The sequence below is a fragment of the Elaeis guineensis genome, chromosome 16 (genome assembly GCF_000442705.2).
Source record: "Elaeis guineensis isolate ETL-2024a chromosome 16, EG11, whole genome shotgun sequence".
Classification (NCBI taxonomy): Eukaryota; Viridiplantae; Streptophyta; class Magnoliopsida; order Arecales; family Arecaceae; genus Elaeis; species Elaeis guineensis.
This window is the reverse complement of record NC_026008.2, coordinates 30,504,760-30,532,392: the sequence shown is the minus strand read 5'-3', so window position 1 is coordinate 30,532,392 and position 27,633 is coordinate 30,504,760. Positions and strand designations below refer to the sequence as shown.

The window sequence follows — 27,633 nt, the reverse complement described above, 5'->3', positions numbered from 1 at the left end:
ATTTTTTAGATCGTTGGATCACGTTCTGACCATTTTGTGAGAAGGATAATCCACCTGCCAACTTTCATATCAAGATTTTTAGTCATGAATGTTTGTTGTGGGTTTCATCCACATAGAAAATTGAGTTGGCGGTCTGAAACGGGCACAAGATTAAGATCCTGGGTTTGGATCTAGTGCAACTTTGCCGAGTCGCTCTAAGTGTGCCTCAAAGAGAGCGGTTGTGCCGGTCGATAGGTTACCTCCACAACAATCTGGACCATAAGATTAAGCAAACCATGCTCCATGCATTGTGTGAGTTATATTGTTAGCCACTAACCTGAATCAAATCCAATCTATGCGCCATTCCTACAGCTGACCATGTGTTACCGCGTGCGTGAGGCATGTTGTGGGGTTGGTTGGGTCAACTTAGCCACAATTTATATTTTATGTTGACGGAGTTTAAGATCCAAAAGAATTTATCAAAAAAAAAAATCAAAAAGAAAAAATGATTCCCCATCCCAAAATATAAATTTATAAGTATACTTGGACCCAACTCAACCCAAGATGTCTTGCGGGCTGGGTACGGTAAATTCTTATTGGGTCGTTTTCCAGTTGTGTCTCGGAGGACCCGTCCTATTTGTTTTTAACTAATTTCGTCCGCAGGCAAAGCAAATGGAATCACCTCCCAGACCAAAGTTGCACTAATCCACGCTATCCAGTCAATGGACCTCCGCCAAACCATCTACCCCACATCACAGACGGTACCATCAATCATACGGCTCAGATGGAAAGAAGCTTCCCGGCAGTCACCATCGCTATCAAAGCGATAGCACTCACCACCATTGTTATTACGCTCCCATCCATTCATTTCAAGATAAATTTTTCTGCAGAGAGAGAGGCATGAAGAAGTGCAGCTGTTCAAAAAACGGCGCATAATATATAAAATTTTAAATTAATAAAAAATAATAGTATAGACTATATGAGATCAGATAATGAACTTTGCTCACGATCAAACATGACGCGTCATTACTTTGGCCAATCACAGAAAAAGAGATACGTTTGGATCTCGGTAACTCGGTGGTCCCACGCTCGCTGGCTCCAGCTGGTTGGCTCCGCAAGCTTTGCTCGTCCGATCAGCGCACCCTATCGTACCACAGAACTGGATCCTCTGTTGCCCACGATCCATGGTAAAAAGAAAATTATCCACTTGAAAATTCGACACGTGTACACTGAGGACATCAAGGCACGTAAATTATGGGGCCCACGCAGATTCGAGCCGATGAAATGTAGAAAAACGAATGGAGGGATGCCATGGGTACGGGTGCGAAAGGGACGGCGATGGTGTGTCCCAGAGACGGTGGACCCAACGGACGGAGGAGACGCGCTCGATGTTTATGAAGAATTAAATTAAATTACAAGCATATCCTGATACGACAAATTACGCTGAACCGTTGGATCCGGTGGGGCTAGCTGGATCGGGCGATTTGGTGGGCGAGAAGTGGGGGCGGCGGTGGGGCAGATGAGGAGAGAGGGGATAAATGGAGGTGCCCCCGGCCTGGGTTTCAGGGTTTTGCTATGTAATTGCGTGTTTTGGAGCTGGAGACGAGGAGGGAAAGCAAGTAGGCTGCGCGTCTTTTTGCTTTTGGAAGGGATGGATTTGCAGAAGCAAGAAGAGGAGGAAGACGAGGATAGCCAGAGAACTGATCTTCGGATGGGCGGTGGCGGGCGAGGAGCCGCGATGCCGGTTCACCACCGGCTGATCGTTCCCAAGCCGGAGCCGATGGAGTTCATTGGGGCGGGGCCGCTACCGTTTCTTAAGCGGCGGCCGGCCGGGCGGAGCAAGGACCGGCATACCAAGGTGGAGGGCCGCGGGCGGAGGATCCGCATGCCGGCCGCTTGCGCTGCGAGGATCTTTCAACTCACCCGCGAGCTCGGGCACAAGTCGGACGGCGAGACCATCCGGTGGCTCCTCCAGCACGCCGAGCCCGCCATCATCGCCGCCACCGGGACCGGCACCGTACCCGCCATCGCCACCACCGTCGACGGCACCCTCAAAATCCCCACCGACGTCTCCTCCTTCTCCGGCTATACCACCTCCGCCGGAGGTGAAGAGTCCGCCAGGAAAAAGTTACAACCCACGCGGGCAACCGCTGTTGCTGCCAACGGTGGCGGTGTCGCAGCAGTACCGTACTGCTGTCCGGTCGCAGTAACAGACCCGCTACTCCAAGGCGGCGGCGCCATTTCCATCTCGACGGGGCTGGCTCCCATCGCGTCGGTGGGGGCGGCGCCGGCTGGGCTGGTACCGATGTGGGCGGTGGGGAACACCGTCGGCGGGAGGGTAATACCTCCCGGAGCTCTCTGGATGCTACCGCCCTCGTCGGCGATCGCGGCAGGGCCGTCGACACAGCAGCCGCAGATATGGACGTTCCCGACGCCGCCGCAGATCATCAACCTCGCAGGTACCGGGCCAGTTCCCGCCGTGTTCCCCGGCAGCGTCCCGGGGTTGAATCTTGTGGATGCCCAGCCGCCGCCGGCGGACGGCTCGGCCGCCGTCGGTGGCAAGCGGGGCGGGGACGGGGCCTCGGCCGCCGGGGGGGCGGGGAAGACGCAAGAGTTACAACTGATGGGAGAGTCGGTGGCGAGCCAGCACGGCCAAGAAGCTGAAGAACAACGGCAGGAGCCGGAGGAAGAAGAAGAGGACGAGGAGCCGCTATCGGAATCTAGCCCGGAAGATTAGGTTTTTCTCTTTCCTTGTTCTTTGTTTCTATTCTTGGCAAAAAAAAAAAAAAAAAAAAAAAAAACGTTGTATTTAGTTCGGTAGAGTGGCGATGGCCCATGGACGATTTTTTTTTTTTTTCCCACTTGTAATCCTAAGCAATGGTCAAAGTGGGACGCACGAGCGCACGTGAGTATATATCATCCTATATCATCCTTTTGCTGCCTTTCTAGAGCTCCTGTTTGGGTTTCCGGATGGTGGTCCCCACTGGCGGAGCCACCAACTATCCATCACGTGATTGGGTTGGCAACGGGACCCAAGGAAGGGTAGGTGGCAACCGAGCAGTGAACCCCATCCTGAGGGTGTACGCGTCCTGTGAGAGCCGCAAGTGTTTTGGTGGGTGGGTGGGGACCGAGTCGACACGTGGACCGGGGTAGACGTGGGGACACCGAATATTCGCTTGGTGGATTCCGTCTGCTGGTGGGGCTTCTCGGGATGAGAAGCTTGGGATGGTGCATATTATTATGATGTATTAAATGCTAACTTTTTTTACTCTAGGAATTAATGTTTTAATTAATTCTCTCACCTCGCATGCTTTGTTGTTTTCTTCTTCTTCCCTTTTTTTTTTTTTTTTTTGGTGCTGGGCTACAATGGGTTCTGGTTGTAGGAACGTGGTAGTGGCAGTTTTTTCCTATGTGTAAGAGGAAATGAGTTATTTTATCGAAAATTTAATGACCTACAGATTTTGGATGGAGTAGAATGTTAAATTGGTGTTGATATTTTCACACTTCTTAAAAGCTGGTAAGGCATAAAATCTTTTTTAGCATCTGAGGGCTATAATGTAAATAAACCATTTAGGTCCTTCCAGTACATTGTGGATATTGCAGCACAATGTCACATATAAACCGCTTAACTACATTATTCCTGCAATTTACGTTTTTTAAATCCAAATGAATTGGTATTGCAAAACATAATGGATATCGCAATACAATCCCATTGGCAAAACATAATGGTTATCGCAATACAATCCCATTTGTAAAACATAATGGATTTGCGGCTTGGACATATTCTTGATCTTCTTATAGATCACTGACTTGAAAAATTTGATTACTTGATCGAGCTTCTAGCATCGCCACAAGAGGATTAGGTCAAGGTTTAGTGTTAGAAGCAAGATTTTCGGGCTCAATACCCTGTGAGATCGAGCACGAATAAATTTAAAATTTTTATTTGATCATTATGCAAGTTAAAGATCAAGTAAATATAGACGTAATTGTTTGAAAAATCTTATAGTTTTTTTTTTCAATTTTAATATATTATTTAAATTTTTTAATTAGATATATGTACTTTGTAAGTTGTTGCATTGCTGGTTGATGGACGATCAACGGACGTCCAACTCTGCCTTTAAACTATAGATATGGTAATTTTGATAATAAAGTTGGAAATATTTTGGAACATAAGTCGGATTAGCAGAAAAGGGGTGGGAAGGAGAGATAAAGGGGATAAAGACTTATCTTTAGGTCTTCATTTGTTTGATAATTGGTGAGAGGCCGAAATTGGGAATTTTGGAAGACTTCCAATAGATGTTCTTGGAAGCTTTGGATATGATCAAGAAAATAGCTATCTCAGCCACTTCAATAGTGTTCAAAGATGAAATGCAATATCATCACCAAGTTAAAGTTGGGTTGTATGTTTCATTGATAAAAGAATCCAGGAAGAAGGTTTCTGCAATGCTAATCTGGGAAGATATTTTTTTTCCAAATGCTTAGCTGAAATTAGAAGCTAGTACTTATTAATTGAACTATAATTTTGTAGGATAATAAGTGTTTTTTTTTTCAGTGGATTGACAATGATATGTGTGATCGTGGAAAGGAGGTGGTTGCCATATTAAGTAACCAGAGAGAGGGATTTAAAGAGAAGCTTCGACTGGTAGAGGAGAGGAAAGAAATCACTAGAGAGAAGGTGAAAATGATGGAAGAGAAGAGTGTCAAATTGAAGATTTTGAAAGCAAAAAAATGAAGGATAAGCTTGAGAAAATAAAAATTGAGTATGCAAAGTTGCAGGAGGAGAACATGTCTATAATGATCAAGATTTTAGAATAAAAATGAAGAAAAAAAATTATGTTAGGACTCTCATACTCTTGTAGATAATAATGCTACTGATGTAGTGGCTGTTGCTGAGGATGAATTGAAAATAATCTCAGTAGTATTTATCTTAGTTTCTGATTTTTCATGTGAGATAGTGATTGAAGATTGATGTTTCATGTTTTGATGTTAGGATATATTGATGTTAGGACGAGAATGTTAATTACGGTCAATAATTTATATTATGCTATATTAATATCTATATGTCCCAATATAATGTTTTGGTGTGTATGTACTCATTGAATTTTCATTAACATGTTTTTGAGTGGACCTATGTTTTCACTATTATAAAGTAATTGGTATTGTAGAGTGCTTTAATAGTTTTAGTTGTCATGTGTTGGATACAATGCAGCTGTCTAAACTAAAGTCTTGAATTGATACAAATACTTGCATATTAATATAACAATGAAAAGTTACAAGCTATGACAGAAATATGCTAGTTTGAACAATATATAGTTAATTTAATGGATAGAATCAGTAGTTCATGTGATACAACCATTATATCTAATCCTATGACAAAACTACAACCTATTGTTCTGGTCCCGTAGTTAATATAGTCTTCAATTCGTATGATATAACTACTATGTCAGTAGTGAATCATCTGAATAAGTGAAAGTTTCAAAAGAAAGTTTCAGAAGAAATATATATACTAGAATAGGAGCATTACCACGTATGAACAAAAAGAGCTGAATAAAAAAGGGAATTTCATTTCATGTTAATCCAATATAGATTTGCAATGGCTATTTAAAATGTCACTGTCCAGAACAAAATAATTGGAACACTTGTGTATGACATATTCCAAACCAAAAAAATTTATAAAATCATTTACAAATTATCCAAAACAACTGAAACAATCTACTATAATAAACACTCTATTGACTCTCTTTTTCTCTCCGACTTAGCTGAATCTAAGTTAATGAAGATATTTGGCTACCCCCAAAGCTTTCTATGATTGAAGTATTTTTAAATGATGGTTTAATTGCAGTACCTTCAATTATAGATCTGATGATAGTACCTTCAAGAGTTTGAATGGTGCTACTTTCAGGCATCTTTAAATTACAAACATTATTAATGATTAGAGTCAACATTACATAGAGACTCAATACACCAGCAATTATAAATGATGTTACTCTAATATAATTTAGTCCAGTCTTAGGAGATTGATGGGCACCATAATCTTGCATGACCTATGATGAAGAATGTATACAATTTTAGTATTATAGTGCATAGAATTATAATTAAAAGAACTAATATTCCAACTGAAGTAAATATAAAATAATGTTATCTTTTGTCTATCACTTGCAATTGGATTTTGCCCTTCTTGCCTTTCCAAGACTCTTGGCTTCTTGCACTCATTAGTATTTAAGAAGTGGCTCCCGCACCTTGGTTGTTTCGTGGTCTCCCTCTTTTCCTAACCTGCGAGTAGCATAAAATTTTGTAGAGTCATTGTGACTTATGCAGAAGGCATTATACATTATATTCTTTATACATATTGGGAGCTTCTTAGGTCTAGATCATTCAAATTAGTTCTTGTACTTGCATATTCTTTTGTTATGGTCATATTGGCCATATGTCTTGCATTGTATTTTCAGTCCAATCCTAGCTAGCTTATTATTGATCTTGGATTCTTCATTTTTATCTTTCCTTCTGCTCTTCTAAGACTTTTCAGGCATTTTTTTGATAGGAGGGGGCAAGATAGTCTTATTATTATCTCGGGGCTACATCTTTTGGTCATTCAATGATTGTAATATATACTGATAAGCCATCAAGTATATTTTTTCTTGTAGCAATTATCAATATATATATTTATATCTTGTTTTATCTAATTTATGCATGAAATTGTATGGATGCAAGATATACCAATTAAGTCCTACTATCTACATGAGCAAGACTTCTAAGTAAGATCTATAATATATGTATTTTCTAAAACTCTAACTTTAAATTTTAATTTTCTATTAGATCTCGAAGTACAAATCCTAGATCCCACTTTAGCATTTTCAAACTTCTTTCTTATTCTTGGACATATGTTGTCATCTCTAAGTCTACCATCATTTGTTTCTTCTCAAGCATCCTCTCCCTCAATGCAGCTCTTATTTCTTTTAATATATTTATTACATGTTTATGTCTTGCTTGAACAATATAACTATTAAAAATCTCTATTAAGCTATGGTGAATTATGTCACACTTTGAAAAGATATTGATAAATACTTTACAAAAATGGCTGCACTTTAGTTTATAAAATGTTCAATAGTCTTGCATGATAATTCTTGTATCTCCTTAAGGGCATCATTAAAATGTCTGATTTGAGTACAGCTATCCAAAACTATATTTTAAGTATATGATTAGGATTGGATTTCCTCTAGTTGGCATATATATGCTTCGCACAGTTTCAATGCTTTATATGTGGAATTATTTTTCTAACTGCATTAAGAAGGCTCTATAGCAAACAAAAATTATATATTAAGTTATTAATATAATATAAGAAAAATGATTAGAAAAGAAGGAAAATAAGTTGTTAAGGTACTAATAGAAGTACTTTCAACAGGTCACTAATAGTGTGTAGCCGTAGCTGTTATGAATTCTAAGATCATCAGGTAGTAGTTCTAAAAATCAAATCCAAGTATGTTTATTCTCATCCTTTACAACTGCCTAAGCTATTAAGAATATTTGGTTGTTCCTATCTCTTTCTATAGCACAAAGAATTGGCCTTTTAGAAATGTCTTTAAGAAACAATCATCCAATTCAATAATTAGCCTGCACCTTACTAACCAACCTCTCTTCAGAGCATCAAATTCTGTATAAATAATCTATGAAAATATGGCTTCCCTCCAGTAGTTGGCCTATTATCTTCAATCTTAAAATTTCTATTTTTATTTGTCCTTCTCAACTCTGTAGTATAAGATCACAACTTGCTATCTTGATCTTTTAGAGTACTTGCAATTATTGTCAATGCCCTCTACTTAGCTCTATAATACCATATCCTAGTTACAATCAAGGTATTTTTTTTTACATCTTCTTTCATCTTTTTTACACTCTAATTAGAATTAACCCTGAACCTATTAAAATGTTCCTTGACAAGCTATTTAGAATTAGCTTATCTATTTCTCAAACTTATGAAATGCTTGTGTTCATTTTCAAGTGTTTTAATAATAAATATCTTCTGCATTTGCATCCAGTTTGCTTATATCTTCCAAGAACACTTATTCACATATTTGATTTCTATCTTTTTCTTACCACTTCTTTTCCATCTAGTATTGTATCCATTTACTATAACATATCTCTAAATGATTTCTTTAAAGTGTTTAAGACCCTCGAATTTCATCCTTAGTTCAATTTTACATCATTATTGTCATATTTTGGATTATAATAAGTATATCTTATCCTCTACTTACTTCTAAATTCAAACTAATCATCCTCACCACTTTATGGAGTTAGAACTTCAGCATTTGAAGCTTCATAGTCACTATGATAATCATGAATTTGTATAGAATGGGATGCTTTGTTATCTTTAGCTATTTCAAAATTTAGCCCAATAGTATCTGGTCCTTGTGTATCTAATCCAACGGTACTCGATCTAACATCATCAACTCTACTTATAACTCCATCTGCTCCAAATCCAAAATTACAAACTCTAGTACCATCCTTTTACCTCACATCTTTTTTCTTATTCTTCGTCATCTATTATAAGCTCATCATCACTTAGAGTCTCTTTAGATTCATTTGGCTCCGTTGACATATAGTCAGGATCATTATCTTCATTAGTAAGTCTGTCACTATCTACAAGTGCTGCAATCTGATTATTTCAATCAATTTCATGTAGTGTATCAGTAATGATAACCTCAGCATCGAACTTCTTAACTTTAATTATATTTTTACCCTTCAAGTTCTGAAGGGCCATAACTTCTACATGCATCACAATGGTCTCATATTGAAGTGCAATGGGCATCATTTCCATCATTGCACTATTCTTCTTAATTTTTCTAATATCCTCACTTACATTCATGTCTAGAACTCTATACCAAATTTTGATATTTTTTCATACCCTAAGTCTTTAACCATGTCTACAAACTCAAAATATAAAATAAAATTTAGATCATAGTTGTCCCCCATATCAACCTTCCCTCTTATATATATCATTTCTAGATGCCTTTGCAAAGTATCCCTATGACGCATTTGTGTATTGAACCTATCTTTTATTCTATATGATAAAATTATACTATTATATATTGTTAGTAAATAAATAATATAAAAGTTATTAAAATAATTAATTTGTAACCTCCATCAATTTAATTATTTAATTTCAACTACTCAAATATTTCAAATAGCATATCTGACATATGTTGTATAATGCATATAACATTAGGTAATAACCTAATAATTTTTACTTGTTTGTTACCCTAATGCGGTATAGAATTATAGTTAATTAATCAAATAAATAATCAATTAAATATAATATGAAACTCATCATTGTCTTTTGTTACAAAAATATTTCAGGCTTTTATTCAAATAGCTTGGTGAGAGACCATCGAGGGAGAGGTTCGATGAGGGATTATTGAGGGAGAGGTTCGATGCTTTGTTATCGTAGTGATTATCTATACCATTGTATCGAAGCTTCCAAGGCCTTTGGACTTGCATTTTCTCAATTCCAAATCCTAATGTAACCTTTTATCCTTTTAAGCACATACAAATACGGGGCATTCAAGAATAAGTTCTAAAATACAAGTCTTAAACTCAATCCTCACCCCTTCAACCCTTCTCCTCTCTCTTTCTCTTCGTCTCCATCTCTCTATCTTGGTATTTCTCTTATTTTTTCATCTATTTTCTGTGCTTAACATTGTATATAATACGTCATCTTTATAATGTTGACATATCATTTCCACATCTACAGTTTAATGGTAAAGTTGGATATTGGTTGACAGTAGGCCAATATTGCAACAATTTATAAAGAATACCTACTTAATAGAAAAAAATTAAATGATATACCAAAATTGAAAATGAGAAAAAAGTATAGGATTTTTTAAGTATTAACCTTAAAATATACCTAAACTTGAGTTTGCTTTTTAGGAGTATTTATCTCCATTGGAGGAGTTGGCAAAGTGCTCAAACTTGATAGCACTATAAGGTGGCATTCGGTGATCTCAATAGGATCACCAAGATGATTTTAGATCATTAGGATAATCTTAGATCATTAGTTATCTTTATTCCGACATAACATGATCCTCGATAATCTAATTTCATCACATTTGGTATGTTATGTTATAGTGATAAAAGATCTTCGAGCATCCATGAGGTATTTCATGAGAATCCAAGATCACTAGTTATATAATATCAAAACTACCTTTTATATAGTTCATAAATATATTTATTAATTATATAAAATATATTATAATAAATTATTAATATATTTATAAATATATAAATTATTAATGCTATAAAATATATTAATCATCATTATAAAATTAATGCTTTTATTTATAAAATATATTATTATTTTAATACTAATATTTATTTTGCAGAGAAATATAAGGTAAATAGAAGTAATATAGTAAATCATTTCAAAATATAAATATAAATTATGATAATATATTTCTATTATACTTTAAAATTTTAATCGAGTAATAAAATGATAATAATAATATATTGCAATATAATATGTATATCATCAATATAATATATATAATTTTATTATAATATAATATATAGCATTGATATAATATATTAGGTACATTGATATACTATTTTTTATGTTGAATTGAGAGGGTTTGGTCTCCAAATTTCAGCTCAAAATTGTCGCCTTAGGATGATTTTGGATATTGACACTCAAGATCAGATTTTCTTTTATTGGGTTCGGATGTAATTTAAATAGTCGGAACAATTTGAGATCAATGTCATGATCACCCTTATGTAATAAAATATGGTGATCTCATTAGTGCTATCCAGATCATCTTTGAACAGTTCACCTCATATTGAATGATATTGGATGCTAAGGATGTTAACAAGATAGATTTAGTATGATTAATGAAAAAATTGAAACCAAAATCGAAATTCACTAATGCACTCCAAAATTGAAACTTTTTTGAAATAAAAAATTCATAACCACCATCAAAAAAAGCAGCACAACCAAAACCAAAGTAAAAAAAAACTAAAAATTGTTTAAACTTTTTATTTATTTCAAAATTTTCACACATAGATAACTAAATGAAAGATATCATCTATAGTTTTTATAAGATAATTCGTTCCAATTTATCTAATAAATATATTCTAAAACAATAAAATAATTATCTAACAAACTCAATAATTCAAAAATAATAATATAATCATCCAACAAATCCAATAATCTATTCTAAAAATAAGTCTAACTACATAAAAAAAAGGATTTACCTTAAATATAAAGAATATTAAATATACTAAATATCGAGTATATTCAATTTTGGATTCGGTTGAATAATTTTAAATTTTTAAATCTATCACTGAAACTATTCTATTTAATTTCAGTTAATAATGCGCTATTCCATTTGAGGATGGATAAAATATTTGAATATCCGTTCCGTTACCGTTCCTATTGGAGGCTGTGTTGAGTGGCGCTTGTATTGGATCAACGGAATGTCGTCATTCATTTCATCCCTATCTAAAGCAGAAACCTTTCCCTTTGATCTTGAGGGTGGCAGTGGTCGAGCTACAGGATGGCCAATAGATCTTATGATGGCAACCCGAGGCAAAGCAGTTGTAACCTTTGCAAAATAAAATTTGCATAAAGAACTGTCCTAACAATAAATAAAAATATATAAGACTTGTTTGATTTACGAAAAAAATTTTTTTTTTAGAAAATAATTTTCTGAGAAGTAATTTTTTAAAAAATTACTTCGTGCGAATAGAATTTTGATATGTTTGGTTAATTATGAGAAGATGGCTTATTATAAAGTAGCTTATGTTTCGGTGAGTATCTATTTTTTTAAAAAAATTGTATAAAATATCTATTATACCTTTAGTAGATATAAAATCATATATTTTTACTTATAAATTTTATATAAATATAAATATTATATTTATATTAATATAAATATAATATTAATATATTATAATATAATATTAGACTATAATAATTTATTATTTTAATATAATATTAATATATTAATATTATATTAATATAATATGAATATTTTAATATAATAAATTTACTAATATAGATATAAAAATAATATAATATTAATATAAATATTACATTAATATTAATAAAAATATTATATTAATGTAAATATTAAAATAATATTAAACTATAATAGATATTAATATTATATTTATATAAATATTAAAATAATATTAATATAATATCAATTACTATTCAGTATTTCATTCTAACTGTTTATTGATATTTTACTAAATTTTAACTATAGATTTTAAAAAAATATTTAAAAAAAATATCATCATTTTTTATGTCATGAAAAATGTCAAAATCCATCTTTTTCATAAATTTTTATTTCTTATCAAAAATATTTTTATTTATTTTTTTCTTCTTAAAACTTCAACCAAATAATTTTTTTTTCTATTTTTCAAAAAATATATATTTTTTTTATTCACTTCTGCCGAGTAAACGAGTCCTTAAAAATTGAAAAATACTTACCTTTCTCTTCTTGAGCCTCCCTTCTTGCTGAATTCCACTTTGGGAGGTGTTTGTTGCTGCACGCCAAAGAAACGTCAGAGGCTGGCCGAGAAGAAGCCGTGTTAAACAAGTTATTATTTGAACCAAAGTTGAGAGAGGCAAGGGAAAAAGGTGTCTAACTCGACTTTTTTGGGCAGAAGGTGGAGGATCTCTGGTCAACTACTTAGAAACAGGATAGCTTGTTCAAAGGTGACCAAACTTGATGGACCCAAAAGTACTCCACCAAAAACGAACCATCAAGCAACGGACATGATACCATGTGCTGCCGGAGGCCCCCAATCAAACCATAATTCGACCGGGTAGTAGGGAATGGTGCAGATTTACAAGGAGAGGACTTCGTTTAGTATTTGCAAATGAGTCTATTGTTGCTTGTTTCTGCTGAAGTCGGAAGAAAGAGGTTGCGCTTTTGGAGGAGGTTGTTGTGGAGGTGCTCTCCTCCGAATAAAGTGGTTCAATCTCTCCTACCTGATGAGCCTCTTAATCTTGTCACAGAGCTGAAGGCAATCTTTGGTATTGTGATCGTAGTCACAATGGTAGAAACAGTACTTATTTGGATCACGATGACACTCAGATTTCATTCACATCCTCGGAGGCTGAGGCAGCTTGACTCACACCTCTATCAATATCTCTCTTTGTAAACATTCAAAAGCGTATAATTAGTATAACATCTCGGAGGTGAGGATTGTCGATCCCTTCTCTGAGAACTCCGAGATCGACGATTCCAAGGACCCCCATTTTTTCATCTTTGGAATGGAGATGGGGAGTGTTGACGGGTTCTCCTCTCCCACTTTGGAGAGTGCTCCTTATTATGTTCTGCCATAACAGAACTGGTAGGAGTCTTTTCTGCAATTTTTTTTTCTGTGCGGGCATACTTCTCTGCATGAACAAGCATATCAGACTAATCCCAAGGAAAAATCTTTATTAACGACTTTTTAAGATCGTTCTTCAATAGTCCTCCCATCATAACAGACATCGTGACCGACTGATCTAGGTCACGAACCTCCAGGATCATCGCATTAAAACGGCTGACAAAAGTGTGGATCGACTCCCTCTCCTTCTGCTTGATGGTGTGGAGATAGTCGGACTGCTTCTTCTATCGCCGACTACTGATAAAGTGACTGATAAAGAACTAGCATAGTTCTTTAAAAGAATGGATTGATGCCAGTTTCAAACTTGAGTACCACTACCGAACTGCCCTTTTAAGAGTAGTAGGGAACACTCGATAGAGGGTGCCATTTGTTGCTTCTTAAAGGAGCATTGCCATCTTTAAAGTCTCCAGATGATCGACGGGGTCGGCGGTCCCGTCGTAGGTCTCAAATTGGGGTACCTTAAAGTACCGAGGGAGTGGCTCCTGCATTATCCTCGATGCAAAGGGTGGCTCACTGTTGAACCTTTCGTAGGGCTGCACCGAGGAGGTATTATTGAGAACATTCTCGATCTTTTTATTGAATGCCCAGAACCTTCTCTCTATGGTAAGATCTTGGACGGTGCAGGCTTTAGAATACTGAGAAAAATGGCAACCAGAGATTGAATCATGCACTGATCGTAGGCTGGAAGATCGCTACCTTATCGATTGTTGGGCCCTAAGGCGGCTTTGATGAGTCTGCCTCTTCTCTAAACTCCAAGGAAGAACCCATGGTTGCTCTGGTTGTGGTAGCGGCTGTGGAGCCGAATTCGATGGGGGTGCCGCTGTAGGAGGTGCTGGTGGCGTCATCGAGGAAAGTACCGGTGGCACTGCTAAAGCGGGTGCGGGAGCACTCAAGTGACTTTTGTGAGAGATATTTCTTAGTTACCCTCCACCTGGAGCTGCACCAAATCCTTAGCTCCACGAAAAGCTACGTATTATCTTACTAGATTGTATATTCTTTTGCATCTAATCAAATTTCATGCTTTCTGCCTCATACTTTCTTATTTGCTATTCAACAGATCAGATTCATGCACTTGGCCTCGAATCTTTTCTTCTTTTTGTTATTATGACATCCTTTTGCATTGTTTATTGCTTGCCTTCTTTTCATTGATTGCATAATTTTTTTTAGAAGCCACTAATATTGCTCTTGAGAATACCTAAATAAGTTATGGAAAAGAAAATATATCATATTATTTTTTCAGAATTTTGCTTCTGTTAGTAAGATTTTTGAAGAAACTCATTGTCTTGTTCATGAGCCACGGATGAGAGGACACCACACATATTGCCATTTAGTATTTGCTAATGAAGCTAGCATGCTATTGGGGCACCCTTTAAATCCATCATACGTGGTCTTTATTTTTGGAAGTTTAAATCCTCTATAGCCTTAAATGTTGAAAGTACCCGAGAGCTCATACTGAATATAAGGAGGAAAAGTCTGCAGCAAGCTAAGATAAAAATAAAAGTGCACATTGGTTGCGAGTGAGGGCCACGAGGATCTCCGTGAGAATGTATTTAGTTCTACATTGATTGTGCATAATAGTTCTATTAAGTTAGGTTGAGCCCAGATATTGGTTAGCTTGTATTATGAAGATATAGAGTCTAATTTGTTCCTACCTTATCCAGGGAAGCATCAAACTGAGATTTGCTTGGAATAATAAAAAAAATATCGGATTCAAATCAGATACAGAAACCGTTTGCACCCGAGAGTGAACTTCAGGAGATCCTGACAAATATAGAGTACTTGTAGGAGAAGCTAAAGAAAGAGAGAGAAGGCCAGATCGACTGGCAAAAAGAGAAGCTGAAATCATAAACCAGACTTATAAGACAGCATTCTCTATAGACTTTGATAAATGTAAAATAATGGCTCGAGCACACCTTCCGCCAATAGTGTCGAGCTTCTACAAACCAATTTTTCAAATAAAAGTCTGAAGGCCATGATAGAAGATAGCATAGGGAGATTTACAAAAATATTTTGATGCATTATTGAGACAAATAAAGTCGATACGGCCACCCAAACAGAAGAGACTGCCAGTGCTGAGGAGGGTTGTGCGGAAGAGAATCATCCTAATAGCGCTATGAGGCAATGATGTATTTCTCTTTCTATAATCTGAACTTTGTAATCATTTTGATGCAAATGAATAAAATTTAATTTTGTCATTAATATTCACCATATTTGATTGGATGAGTGCAAATCACATTCCGAGCCATATTTGCCGAATTTTGATCTATACTAGGAATTTAGTTATGATTCAAATCTTAAGGCATAATCTAAGCCACAATCCGAGATATAATCCGAGCTATATGATTCATACCTATTGTGCATATTTTGAAAGGATCGGAATTCAAATTACCTCCACGTGGCAAGTACCATCACATGTCTCTTCACGTTTCTTCAAAAATGGCATAGGACATGATTTGCCTATCACTGGCATTAACTATCATATCGACTGTAGGAACTATTCTCGATTGATGATTCCACATATCAAATATCTATTCAAACCTCATTGATCATGCCTCCTGCCATTAATGCTCTGAGAGAAAGTATCGTTTGAAGATCTTTTGAGTTTGGATTTATTTAAACCTCAGGTGGGATTGGATTCAGGCTTCTAGTGTTTTCGATGGTCCTTTGCTTTTGCCGCAGGTTCTCCTCTTTCATCTTTTAGCTTAGATTTTTTTTTTCTATGAGGAGAAATGGCATCTGGAGGCTCCAACTTTGTCCCACTGGAATTCCAATCAGAGCTAATAGAGAGGGATGTGGTATTGCTCCATAAGCAGTTTTAGATCTCTCCGACGTTCCAACTGAAAATCTCGAGGCCGAACGATCGAGTTTGCCATCCCCCCAGGCCAAATAAGCCTCTATGAAGAGTGCTTCCGGACTGGACTAAGGCTTCCTCTCCATCCCTTCTTTATAACTCTTCTTCAATTTCTTGAAATGTCATCATGCTCGATAGTTCTGAACTCATAGTGGCATATCTGCGGTTTTACCGCATTGTGCGTATTAGCTAGGATTGATTCCAGTATCATATTTTTTCACTCTTTCTTTAGCCTAAAGAGGCATCTTGGATCACGTTGGTGATGGTATATGTTGCCATAAAAGAAGAAGAATGTTCGCCTGTTGATCCAGGATGCTCCTTCCGCTGTTCATGGCTGAAAAGAGCATTTTGTCTTCATCTCTCAGACGTCAGACGAGGATTAGGGGCTCGTTGTCTGGGGTGAACCTCAGAGGACATATTGAAAGAGATTTCATTAGATCAGCGCTTGAGGTAGGAGGTGGAGACCTTGCACAACTTTAAGGTCCCGACACTGAAGGAGCTTCTATCGATACAGATATTGTTTAATATTGACATCAGTCAGGCCGATCCCCAAGGTGCGCATGGGTTGCTTGCCTCAGAGCCGTATGCTCTTTTTTTTATAAAAAATGCTAACCACTTGATTGCTTTGGTCGCAAAGATAGATTCGAATTTACTGAAAAAATTAGAGTAGAAGGCCCACCGAAAAAGGGCAATAGCGCCTGTGGGTGGCTGGAGCACCCGCATCAAGATTAAAAGTCCCCCCATGCCGCTGACTTTCGGGTCAGAGGGATCCGAATCTCTTTCCATCGATGACTTCAGAGTCATGAGAGTTCACTCGGGCTCAGCTTCTCCAGTCTTTAATGGAGATCGAAGAAGCCAAATAGATCAAGCCCTTGAGGAAGCAACTCTGAGCCTACCGAAAGAAGTAATTCTGAGTCTACCAGTCCCTTGAGTTGTTGACCTTTCCCTAGAAGAGGTATCAGTCGAGACAACCAGGGCTTCTGGGACTGCGCCAGCTGGCCTGAAGCTCGAGGCTTTAGCTTTAGAAGATTACAAGCCGGTGCACGAATTGTTCACCAGGATGCTCCTCCCGACCGATGCAAACAAACTGCTGGTCTCATCATGTGGGGCAATAAGGAAAAGAGCTGTGGAGTGCTTCATCCAACTAAGTTGAAGCTCCTGCAGTATTTTATTTATTCTAAGCATATGCTTGTGATATTATTGATAAGAGGCTTTCTTTCTTCAACAGCTTGCCCATTATCTGAATGGGTATATGGAGCACTCCCGTGAGGTTTCAGCAGAGGTGAGGAAGCACAAGACCGACACCAAAACACTCAAAATCACAAAGGACAAGGCTGAAAAGGAGACTGGAGAGGTCTCCATGAGGGCTGATGCTTCCACGAGAAGTGCTAAAGACGTCGAAGCAGTCCTGAGAGGAGCTATAGAAGAAAATTCTCAGCTGCTAAGCATCCAGGAGGCACAAACAGCGAGAATAAAGAAGCTTGAGATTCTCCTAGAGAAGAATAAAGCCATGGTCAAGGCAACAGAAAGAAAGATAACAGAGGCTATCGCAAAGGTTGTTGAAGATTTTTGAGCATTGGAGAAGTACAACATGAGAAGATCGAGTTTGCTGCGGATGGTTATATCGATAGGAAGCAACTGATCTGGGATAGAGTTGCTGCCAAGTATCCAGAATTAAATCTAAATTTTTTGGATGAAGTCTGAGAGCCCACTGTAGTCGATGCACGCCCGAGAGATACTCCTGCACCAGATGCTGTCCCTTAGATTTTTTGTTTCTTTTCTTTTGTACTTGGACCTTTCAAGGTTATTGTAAAGCTTTGAAGAAATGAATGAAGTTTATTTTTTTTCATACTCTCCGCATTTTATTTATGGTCGCATATTTTTATTCAATACACAGAGATAGCTTCGATCTAAGAAACTTAAGAGTTATCCCAACTTGATTCAATTCTGACCTTAAGAATTTAAATGAATCCGTTCCAACTTAAGGGAGATGGAACTGTCCCGAGCGAAGGAACTTCAATAAAATGGTTCTAACCTAAGAAACTCTGATTTTGAACAAAGAAACTTTAGCAGCAACAGTTTCAAATAAAGAAACTTTAACGGCAACAGTTCTGAACAAAGAAACTTTGATTTCAAATAAAGAAACCTCAGCAACAACAGTTTCGAATACAGAAATTTTAGCAGTAACAGTTCTGAACCAAAAAACTTTAACAGCAATAGTTTCAAATAAAGAAACTTTGATTTCGAAAAGAAACTTTAGCAGCAACAGTTTCAAATAAAGAAACTTTGATTTTGAATAAAGGAACCTCAGCAGCAACAGTTCCGAACAAAAAAACTTTAGTTTCGAACAAAGAAACTTAAATAGCAACAGTTTCAAATAAAAAAATTTTGCTTCTGAATAAAAGAACCTCGACAGCAACAGTTTCAAACAAAGAAACTTTAGTTTCGAATAAAGAAACTTTAGCAGCAACAGTTTCAAACAAAGAAACTTTGGTTTCAAATAAAAAAACTTTAGCAGCAACAGTTCCAAACAAAGAAACTTTGATGGAGCTTTGGCCTTTTATACCACTTTTATATTCAAACACAAGTTGATGAATCCAAAAATTCATATATATATATATATAATAATAATAATAATAATAATAATAATAATAATATTACAGCATCATTGATAATATATACACAAATTGGCCAAATTTCATGGCCTGGGGAGTGGAGTTCTATCGAGTTGCTTCAGTCGATAGGTCTCCGGGCATGCCACTTTGTCCACCTAATAGAGACCTTCCCAATTGGGTGTAGCTTTTCTTGCTCAATGGATCATGAAACTTCAGCTCATCGCAACACCAAGTCATTAACTCGAAATTCTTTGGCCTTGATCCAAGCATTATAATACGTAGCCACCCTCTGGCAATAGGCAACCATTCTAAGAGCGGTGCATTTTCTGCTTTCTTCGATCAAGTCAAGGTTAGTCTGAAGCTATACTAAGTTGGTATCTTCAATATACTCCTCGACTCTGAGGGATGGAAGTTCAAACTCCACAAGTATAACTCTCTCAGTCCCAAATATGATATTGAAAGGAGTTTCGCCAGTCAGGAGCCTCTGAGTGGTTCGATAAGCCCATAACACATGATGAAACTCATCTGTCCATGACCTTCCTATCCAATCCAATTTGAACTTTAAGTCCTGTTAGAGAGTTCTATTGATTACTTTCACATCTTCATTTGCCTATGGGTGACCTACCAATATGAAGCGATATTCTATTCTATGACTTTCACAGAATTTGCGAAGTCAAGCACTGTAGAATTATCTACCGCTGTCTATGATCAGCACTTTGGGAAGACTATACTGATAGATAATGGATTTTCAAATAAAATTATTCACTCTCACTTCAGTTCTATGGGTCAGAGCTCGACTTTGATCCATTTTGTAAAGTAATCGATAGCCATCATAAGAAATTTATGCTGATTCGATGCATGAGAAAAAAATCAAGAATGTCCATTCCCCACTGAGCAAATGGCCAAGGGGTGCTGATGGGAATCAGAAGTGCTGCCGGCTGATGCTGAATATTAGAATTTTTCTGACATCGATCGTACTTCCTAATAAAGTTATCTGCATCTTGTTGCATAGTGGGTCGGTAGTAGCTCTATCGAAGAATCTTATAAGACAGGGATTTATCCCCCAAGTGACTACCGTAGATTCTTTCATGAACTTTTTATAGCACATAATCGATCTTGGACGGGTGCAAGCACTTTAGAAGAGGCAGAGAAAATGATTGCTTATACAACTTGTTATCATATAGAACATAGCGGGCGGCCGACCTTAAATACTTGAGTAGAGGATCAATCCAGCTAAGTTTCTCATCAACTTACTGGACAACAAGAGGCTCTTCGAGACTCGAAATTTTTAATACCTCAAAGTAGGTCTCTTTTTCTAAGTTAGTGGGCAATAAGGCTGCTAATTTTGACAGTGCGTCTGCCTTAGCATTTTTCGTTCTAGGGACCTGTTGAATATCAAAACTCAAAAAGGATAAGGTTAAATCCTTTATCTTTTGAAGGTATCTCTTCATGTTTTCCTATCAGACCTCATATCCATCCTTGATTTGTCCAACTACTAGTTGAGAGTCACTGAAGAGCTTCAGGTGTTAAGCCCCTGCTTCTTTCGCAACTTTGAGACCAGCAACCAGAGCTTCATACTCTGCTTCACTATTGATAGCCAACAATTTGAAATACAGGACATATCTTGCGACATCGCCTTTAGGACCGATTAAGATAAATCCGACTCTTGATCTTGATGCATTCGATGAGCCATCGACATGCAAGGTCCATAGCTCCTCAAGATCAGATCCCACATCTACTTCTTTACTTCTCGAGCTTTCTCCAGCTTTTGAACTCTCTCCATTTTTTGAACCTTCTCCACTCTTTGAGCTCTATTCGCTTGAGATGGTGCATTCAAAGATGAAGTCCGTCAATACTTAGGCTTTAATAGAAGGTCTCGGATGATACTGCAAATCCAACTTTGAGAGTTCTAGGGCCCACTTTGCAATCTGTCCCGAAATATCTAGATGATGAAGAATGGCCTTGATTGACTGGTCAGTAAGCAACACAATAGTATAAGCCTGAAAATAGGACTGAAGTTTCTTCACTATGATGATTAGTGGAAAAATCTACTTCTCCAGCTTGGAGTATCTGATCTCTGCATCATGAAAGACTTTATTGGTGTAATATATGAGTTTTTAAATCCATCCTTCTTCTTGGACAAGGACTGAGCTAATCGCCACTGGAGAAATGATGAGATATAGTAGTAGCTCTTCACCAAGCTGAGGATTCAAGAGCAATGATGCTGAGCTGAGATATTATTTCAACTCTTCAAATACCTTTTGGCACTCAGTAGTCCACTAAAAGTCTTTTGGCTGTTTGAGGGTCTAGAAAAAAAGAAAATATCTCTTGGCCGATCTGGAGATGAAGCGATTGAGTGAAGTAATCTTGCCAGTCAGATGCTATACCTCTTTAATAATTTTTGGTGGTGTCATCTCAAGAACTGCCTTAATCTTCTTGAGATTTGCCTCGATGCCTCTTTGCGAGATCATAAATATGAGAAACTTACTTGAGGTAACTCCGAAGGTGCATTTTGCTGGGTTCAGCCTCATCCAAAATTGACGAAGAGTATTGAAAGTTTCTTGGAGGGTCAGTAATATGATCTGAAGTTGCTCAACTCTTGATCAGCATGTCATCTACATATACCTCCATATTACAACTGATTTGATCTTTGAAGATCTTATTCATCGATCGTTGATAGGTAGCCCCTGCATTCTTTAAGCCAAAGGGCATCACTTTGTAACAAAAAAAAGCCCATGGTCAGTAATAAAGGCTACTTTCTTCTCATCCTCAAGCACCATCCGGTCTGAATATAACCGAAGAAGGCATTCATAAAGGTGAGGAGCTCATGCCTGAAGTTACATCCACCAGCTACTCGAAGCTTGACAGTAAAATATCGTCAAGCCATCGCCTGATTGTCTCAAATTTGCCCTATGCCATTCTTTATTGAAAACTTCACCATCAAGTGATAGCTCAACACTACGGCCTTCAAAGTCCATAAATTTGGACGGCCAAGGATTGCATTATAGGCCGAAGAATGTTTGACCATTAGGAAATCAATCTGGATCATTGTTTACTGAGGTGGGGTGCCTATTATGATAGGTAGCCTAATCATCCCCTTTGAAATCATCGAGCCTCCAGAGAAATTTTGAATTGAGAGATCGAACCTACTCAATTGATTCGAAGTAAATTTCATTTGGAAAAAGGCAAAATAATATAAAATATCGATCAAACTTTTATTATCGATAAATATACGGCTTACATTATAATCTGAGATATTTGCAATTATAACCACCACATCATTGTGTGGAGCTTGCACACCCTCTGCATCCTGCTCAGTAAAAGTGATGGCATCCTTGAGCCCATCCTCAAGCCTCGGCCTCTTCACCTTCGGTAGCTCTGCTGATCCAGACGACCCTCCAGTTATCATATGGATTTCTCCTCATATGAATCGATCTTCTGCTACCGTCTGTCCTCCTACTTCTTGTCTCTCCAACAGTGTTGGTGCTGGCTGTGGCTGAGGCGAAGAAAATGACTGCTGAGGTAAAGGAGGTGGCTGCTGAGCCCTTGGAGGAGGTCGTCGTAGAGGTGCTCTCCTCTGGATGAAGTGGTTCAACCTCTCCTACTTGATGAGCCTCTCAATCTCATCATGGAGTTGGAGGCAATCTTCGGTATTGTGACCATGGTCATGATGGTAGAAGCAGTACTTATTTAGATTATGACGGCGCTCAGATTTTGTCCGCATCCTCGGAGGCTGAGGTAGCTCGACTCGCACCTCCATCAATACCTCGCCCCTAGAAATATTTAAAGGCGTATAATTAGTATAACGCCTCGGAGGTGGGGATTGTCGATCCATTCTCTGAGGATTTCGAGATCGATGATTCCAAGGGCCCCCATTTTTTTGCTTTTGGAATGGAGACCAGGAGTGCTGACGGATTCTCTTTTCTCACCTTTGAAAGTGCTCCTTATTCTGTCCTGCTACAACAGAACAGGCAGAGGTTTTTTGTGTGAAAATCTTCTCCGTGCAGGCATACTTCTCCACACAGACAAGCATATCAGGATAATCCTAAGAAAAAATCTTTATTAATAATTTTTTAAGATCGCTCTTCTATATTCCACCCATCATAGTGGATATCACGACTGACTGATCTATATCACGAACCTTCAGGACCGCCACATTAAAATAGCTGACAGAGGCATAGATTGATTCTCCTTCCTTCTGCTCGATGGTGTGAAGATAGTCGGATCGCTTCTACTGTTGTCGGCTACTGACAAAATGATCGATAAATGACTCACATAGTTCTTCAAAAGAATGGATTGATGTTGGTTTCAAACTTGAGTACCACTATCAAGCTGTCCCTTTAAGAGTAGTAGGGAATGCTCAACAGAGGATGCCATCTATTGCTCCTTGAAGGAGCCTTGCCATCTTGAAAATCTCCAGATGATCGATGAGGTCGTAGGTCTCAAATTGGGTACCTTAAAGTATCGAGGGAGTGGCTCCTGCATTATCCTCGGTGTAAAAGGTGGCTAGCTATTGAACCCTTCGTAGGGCTGCGCCAAGGAGGTATTGTTGAGAGCATTCTCGATCTTTTTATTGAGTGCTTAGAACCTTCTCTTTATGACAAGATCCTGAACAATGTAGGCTTCAGAATACTGAGGAGAATGATGATCAAGGGTTGAATCATATCCTAATCATGGGCTGGGAGATCGCCGTCTTGCCGGTTGTTGGGTCCTCAAATGGCTCTGGTGGGTTTGCCTCTTTTCTAGACTCTGAGGAAGCACCCACGACTGCTCTGATTGTGCTGGCGGCTGTGGAGCCAAATTCGATGGGGGTGCCATTACAGGAGACGCTGGTGGCACCATCGAGGGAAGTATTGGTGGCACCACTGAAGCGAATAAGGAAGCAGTCTGATCAGGTTGCGGCACCATCAGTGGAGGCACAAGAACAGTTTGGACCACATGAATGGTGGCTATCAGAGTCTGGATCTGTTGGAAAAATAGGTTAAACTAGTCCACCATGACCAATGCTAGTTGGATTGACGGAGGAGTCTCTATCATCGATGGCTGTATCGAGCTGTCAGCCTGACTCCCTGTTTGATGGGAGGTGGCGACGTTGGAGAGGCAAGATGAGACTCATTTTGGTGGCATAATGTGAAGATTACACTCTTCTTCTATCTATTGCTGCTTGTTTCAGCTAAGATCGAAAAGAGGACGATTGAGCCTTGTGCAGTAGTGCTGGAGTAACCTGCAAAATAAAGTCCGGACCGAAGGCTTTCGCTCCGATGAGGACCCTCCGATGCTTAAGTCAGGAATCAGAGAATAATAAAAGCAGCAACTGGTTCTCTGAGAGAGGTTACTTACTTGGATCCTCGGGACTTTAGTTATTTGTAGAGAATATGGCCCAACAACTATGGGAACATGCAGTTTCGAGATTATCAGGTTGTTGGATATATTGTTAGTAGGCCAGATATTCTGGCCTTTATCTGCTCCCGCGAGATATGGAAAGTTGGTTACATCCGAACTTATCCACTTGGGATGGATAGCTACTGCACGTGTCAGAAAATTGGTAGGCTAAGGTAACAGAGGAAGCTCACGTGACAGATAGGCCGCACAATAGACTAGATACAAATAGCTCAGCTCCACATACCTCAGCTCGGTACTTGGGTCGGCAATTACGATGATAACTCACTGATCTGAGGTATTCCATGATAATACGCCAATCTAAGGTATTTATGGTACTACCGTAACAGAGTCCATTTGCTGGAGTATGTTCGGTGGAAGATTCTCCAACGGTCAAGTTAGCTGAAAGTCAGGAATAGAGAAAGAAAGACAGAGCAAAATAGAAAAAGATAATTAACCCTCAAAGATGTATGAGAGACTTATCTAGGGGGTCTCCTCTTCTCTTTTTTGTAGATAGGGGCCAATGATTGTTTTCAAAAGGGTGACAATTGGCTATTCTATAACCATATATGTGGAATCAATGCGTAACGCTCATTTTGTTATTCCAGCAATGATATTGCGATCTTGGCAATTTTCTATCCTTTTTGTAAGATTTCGAGGATTCTTCATGTGGGGCATTTGCTAATGATCTAGGGCTGATATAACCTCTATATTAGATCGAGGGCATCTTAACCGCATGAGCCACCTCAATCTTAGGATATCTGATTTCAGTATCATCCGAGGTCAACCCTGTATCACCATATTTGTTGTTTGACAAGATTATCAAATTGTTATGAAGATCATGGTCCATCAAGAAACTCACCCATGGATTATTCAATCTGATCTTTAATGATGTACGTGTTGGCGGAGCAGATGGAAGGTCATTCCTTCTAGTCTTCAAAATGAATTGCTTCAAGTTGAGGAACCAAGGTGGCCCATAAGAAAAATGGAGAAAAGGGATGTAGAGATTATCATCATCATTGATGTTAAGATAGAAGGAAAAATCGATATACTCTCCTGTTGGGGTTAATAGGACCTTGCAGAAGCACACTGGTAGCGAGATTCAATAACAAACACCATGCATCGTCCAATTTGATAGAAAAATAAACAAATGTAAAACAATATGAGTGAATATAGAAGATTTATGTGATTCAGCAAGACCTTGCCTAATACCATGGAGAGAAAAACCAAATCTATCACTTGCTCATTGGGTCTATCAATAATATGAGCTACATATATACAACAATCTCTTTTTATAAACTGGTTGATGGCGAGTCCATTAAGGATTTTATAACCAATGAACTTTGAATCTCCTCTTAAGCCCAAACATACATCAACTCAGATGGGGAATAATCTTGCTAGGGTGCAAATATCCCATAAGAAATAGTCGACCTTGATCAGAAGCAAAGAGTGGCACATCTAATTCTCCCTTGAAGTTGAGCTCAACCATAGGAAGATTAATATTTTCATAAATCCCAACCTGCTTCCATATATGCCCTTCTCTTTTCAACTTGAATACACCAAGCAGCCTGGTTCTCATCTTCTGTGATTGCTTTTGATGATGGGATGGTCATGTTTGAGGTTTTTGATCCCACTTTATATTGAAGGTAATTTCTCTAAACTCACATGGCTTCATCAAGAAATAAGTGGATAAGTATCCTCTACATCTTGAGTGATTAAGGATCTTAGACATGGACTGACCAAATATTGAGCTTTTTCGTTGACCATGATCACAACAAAGGCTTGGAACGAATCTTAGAAGTGTCTTCGATAGTGCATCGTTACCAAGGAGATAAAAGAGAATGGGCGGTGCAGGAAACCGCACACCATGTAGGGTGATTCGCTCATGCATGAATCCAGGGATGTCGGCGAAAAAAAAAATTGCCGGACTGCACGTGGTGCACAAAGAATTTTGGTAAGCCGAAAATAGAGCGCGAAGAGATTTTGGGCCGGGCCTCAGTTAGAACTTGACTTGGTCGCTGACTGGCCTCAAGTTCGAGCCCAATCCAGGCTCAAGACCTTTCTGGAATCAGGTGCAAGATCAATCTAGAATCGAAAAATTCTTTGTGCACCGCACATAGTGCAGAACGCATACATCGCATGCGATGGTTGGCTCACGTACAGAGTCAGACAGCTCATAATTTTTTTTTTTTTTTTTTTTTTTTGTTGATCCTATGTGTGAGCCAATCACCACACGTGTGCGCTGCGTGCGGTGCACAAAAAATTTCTCTCTAAAATCAAGCTCAACGTCTAACTCGAGCCTAAACCCAACCACAACCTAAGCAGCTGAGTCAGTCTACCTAGACTGTGAGTCTGTGGCTTAGTCAATTCGTCAATGGGTGAACCCGAGCTCAAACCAGGCTGTTTGATCTAATTTCATCCAACGATTTGACCAATCCTAATTTAACGCATCATCAACGGTCAATCCCTAACCCTTGATTTCCCCACTTTGAGATCCTTCCCTCCTTTGTTCCTTCGACTCGACGGCTTGTTGCTCCATCCATCCAAACTTTGTCCATCTCTCACATCCCTCTCCCATTGTTGTTGATGACCAGTCCAAGTAGGATGACATGATCATCCTCTCGTCAGCTGATAGCGTTGCTATCAAGTAGGACGACGTGATTGTCCTCTCGTTGGGTGATAGCATTGCTAAGAACCATCATTGCTATATGCTCAATTGGTAACCCATAATTTCCTTCAATCATCATTGATTGCCCGTTTCTTACATCCCTCTCCCATCGTTGTTGATGACGGGTCCAAGTAGGACAACATGACCCTCCTCCCATCTTGCCGACGGTGTAGCTAAAAATCAACTTCTTTTGGTTGCGCCACCTTTTCTCGAGTTGCTGGTGGCTATTGGCGAGGTGCTGATGGCTAAAATTGTTTTTTTTTGATAGATATTGTTTTGTTCACTGATTTTCTTTTCAATGTGATATATTGAATTCTATGCCTTTTTGCTTTTAGGATTTCTTCCCATTTTTTTTCCCTTCATGGAGAACAAGAAATTAATGATTTTATTTGGTATCCTTGCGATGATCTAAAATAAATCAGTGATTTTCCAGTTTAGTGTGTTCTTCACTGAACAATTGCTGCTTTTGCCATTTTTGGTGATGAATTTGGTACATCTTTTGGTAGGATATAGTCATGATGTTGCTTTCTATTGCATATTGTTGTAGTATAAAGTGGGGGCTTCATTAGCTCTACAGTGATTGTGAGTCAAAGAGGACTCTGATTTATGTAGGAGAAAACTATTCTTCCCCCGTGAGGTATTTTTTAAAGAACAAAACCGTGAGACATATGGGTCGGAGCGGACAATACATTACATGCCCAGCTACGAACCCTTGACCATCACATTAGTACCCACTGTGGGGCCTATGCATCTCC

The 27,633-nt window shown here is 38.3% G+C and overlaps 1 protein-coding gene across 2 annotated transcripts; it reads left to right on the top strand.

The window, feature by feature from the left end:
• Positions 1 to 1,533: 1,533 nt before the first annotated feature.
• LOC105059343 (transcription factor PCF2) lies at positions 1,534 to 9,523 on the top strand. 2 transcript variants are annotated; one of them, XM_073250026.1, is made up of 2 exons: positions 1,534 to 2,716; positions 9,331 to 9,523. In XM_073250026.1, exon 1 carries the CDS (start codon positions 1,631 to 1,633, stop codon positions 2,714 to 2,716), a length of 1,086 nt encoding a protein of 361 aa, XP_073106127.1. In that variant the 5' UTR covers positions 1,534 to 1,630; the 3' UTR covers positions 9,331 to 9,523. The 2 variants fall into 2 exon arrangements, with proteins under 2 accessions (XP_073106127.1, XP_010940911.1); XM_010942609.4 differs by lacking the exon at positions 9,331 to 9,523 and adding an exon at positions 4,532 to 4,944.
• The last annotated feature ends 18,110 nt before the right edge of the window (positions 9,524 to 27,633 follow it).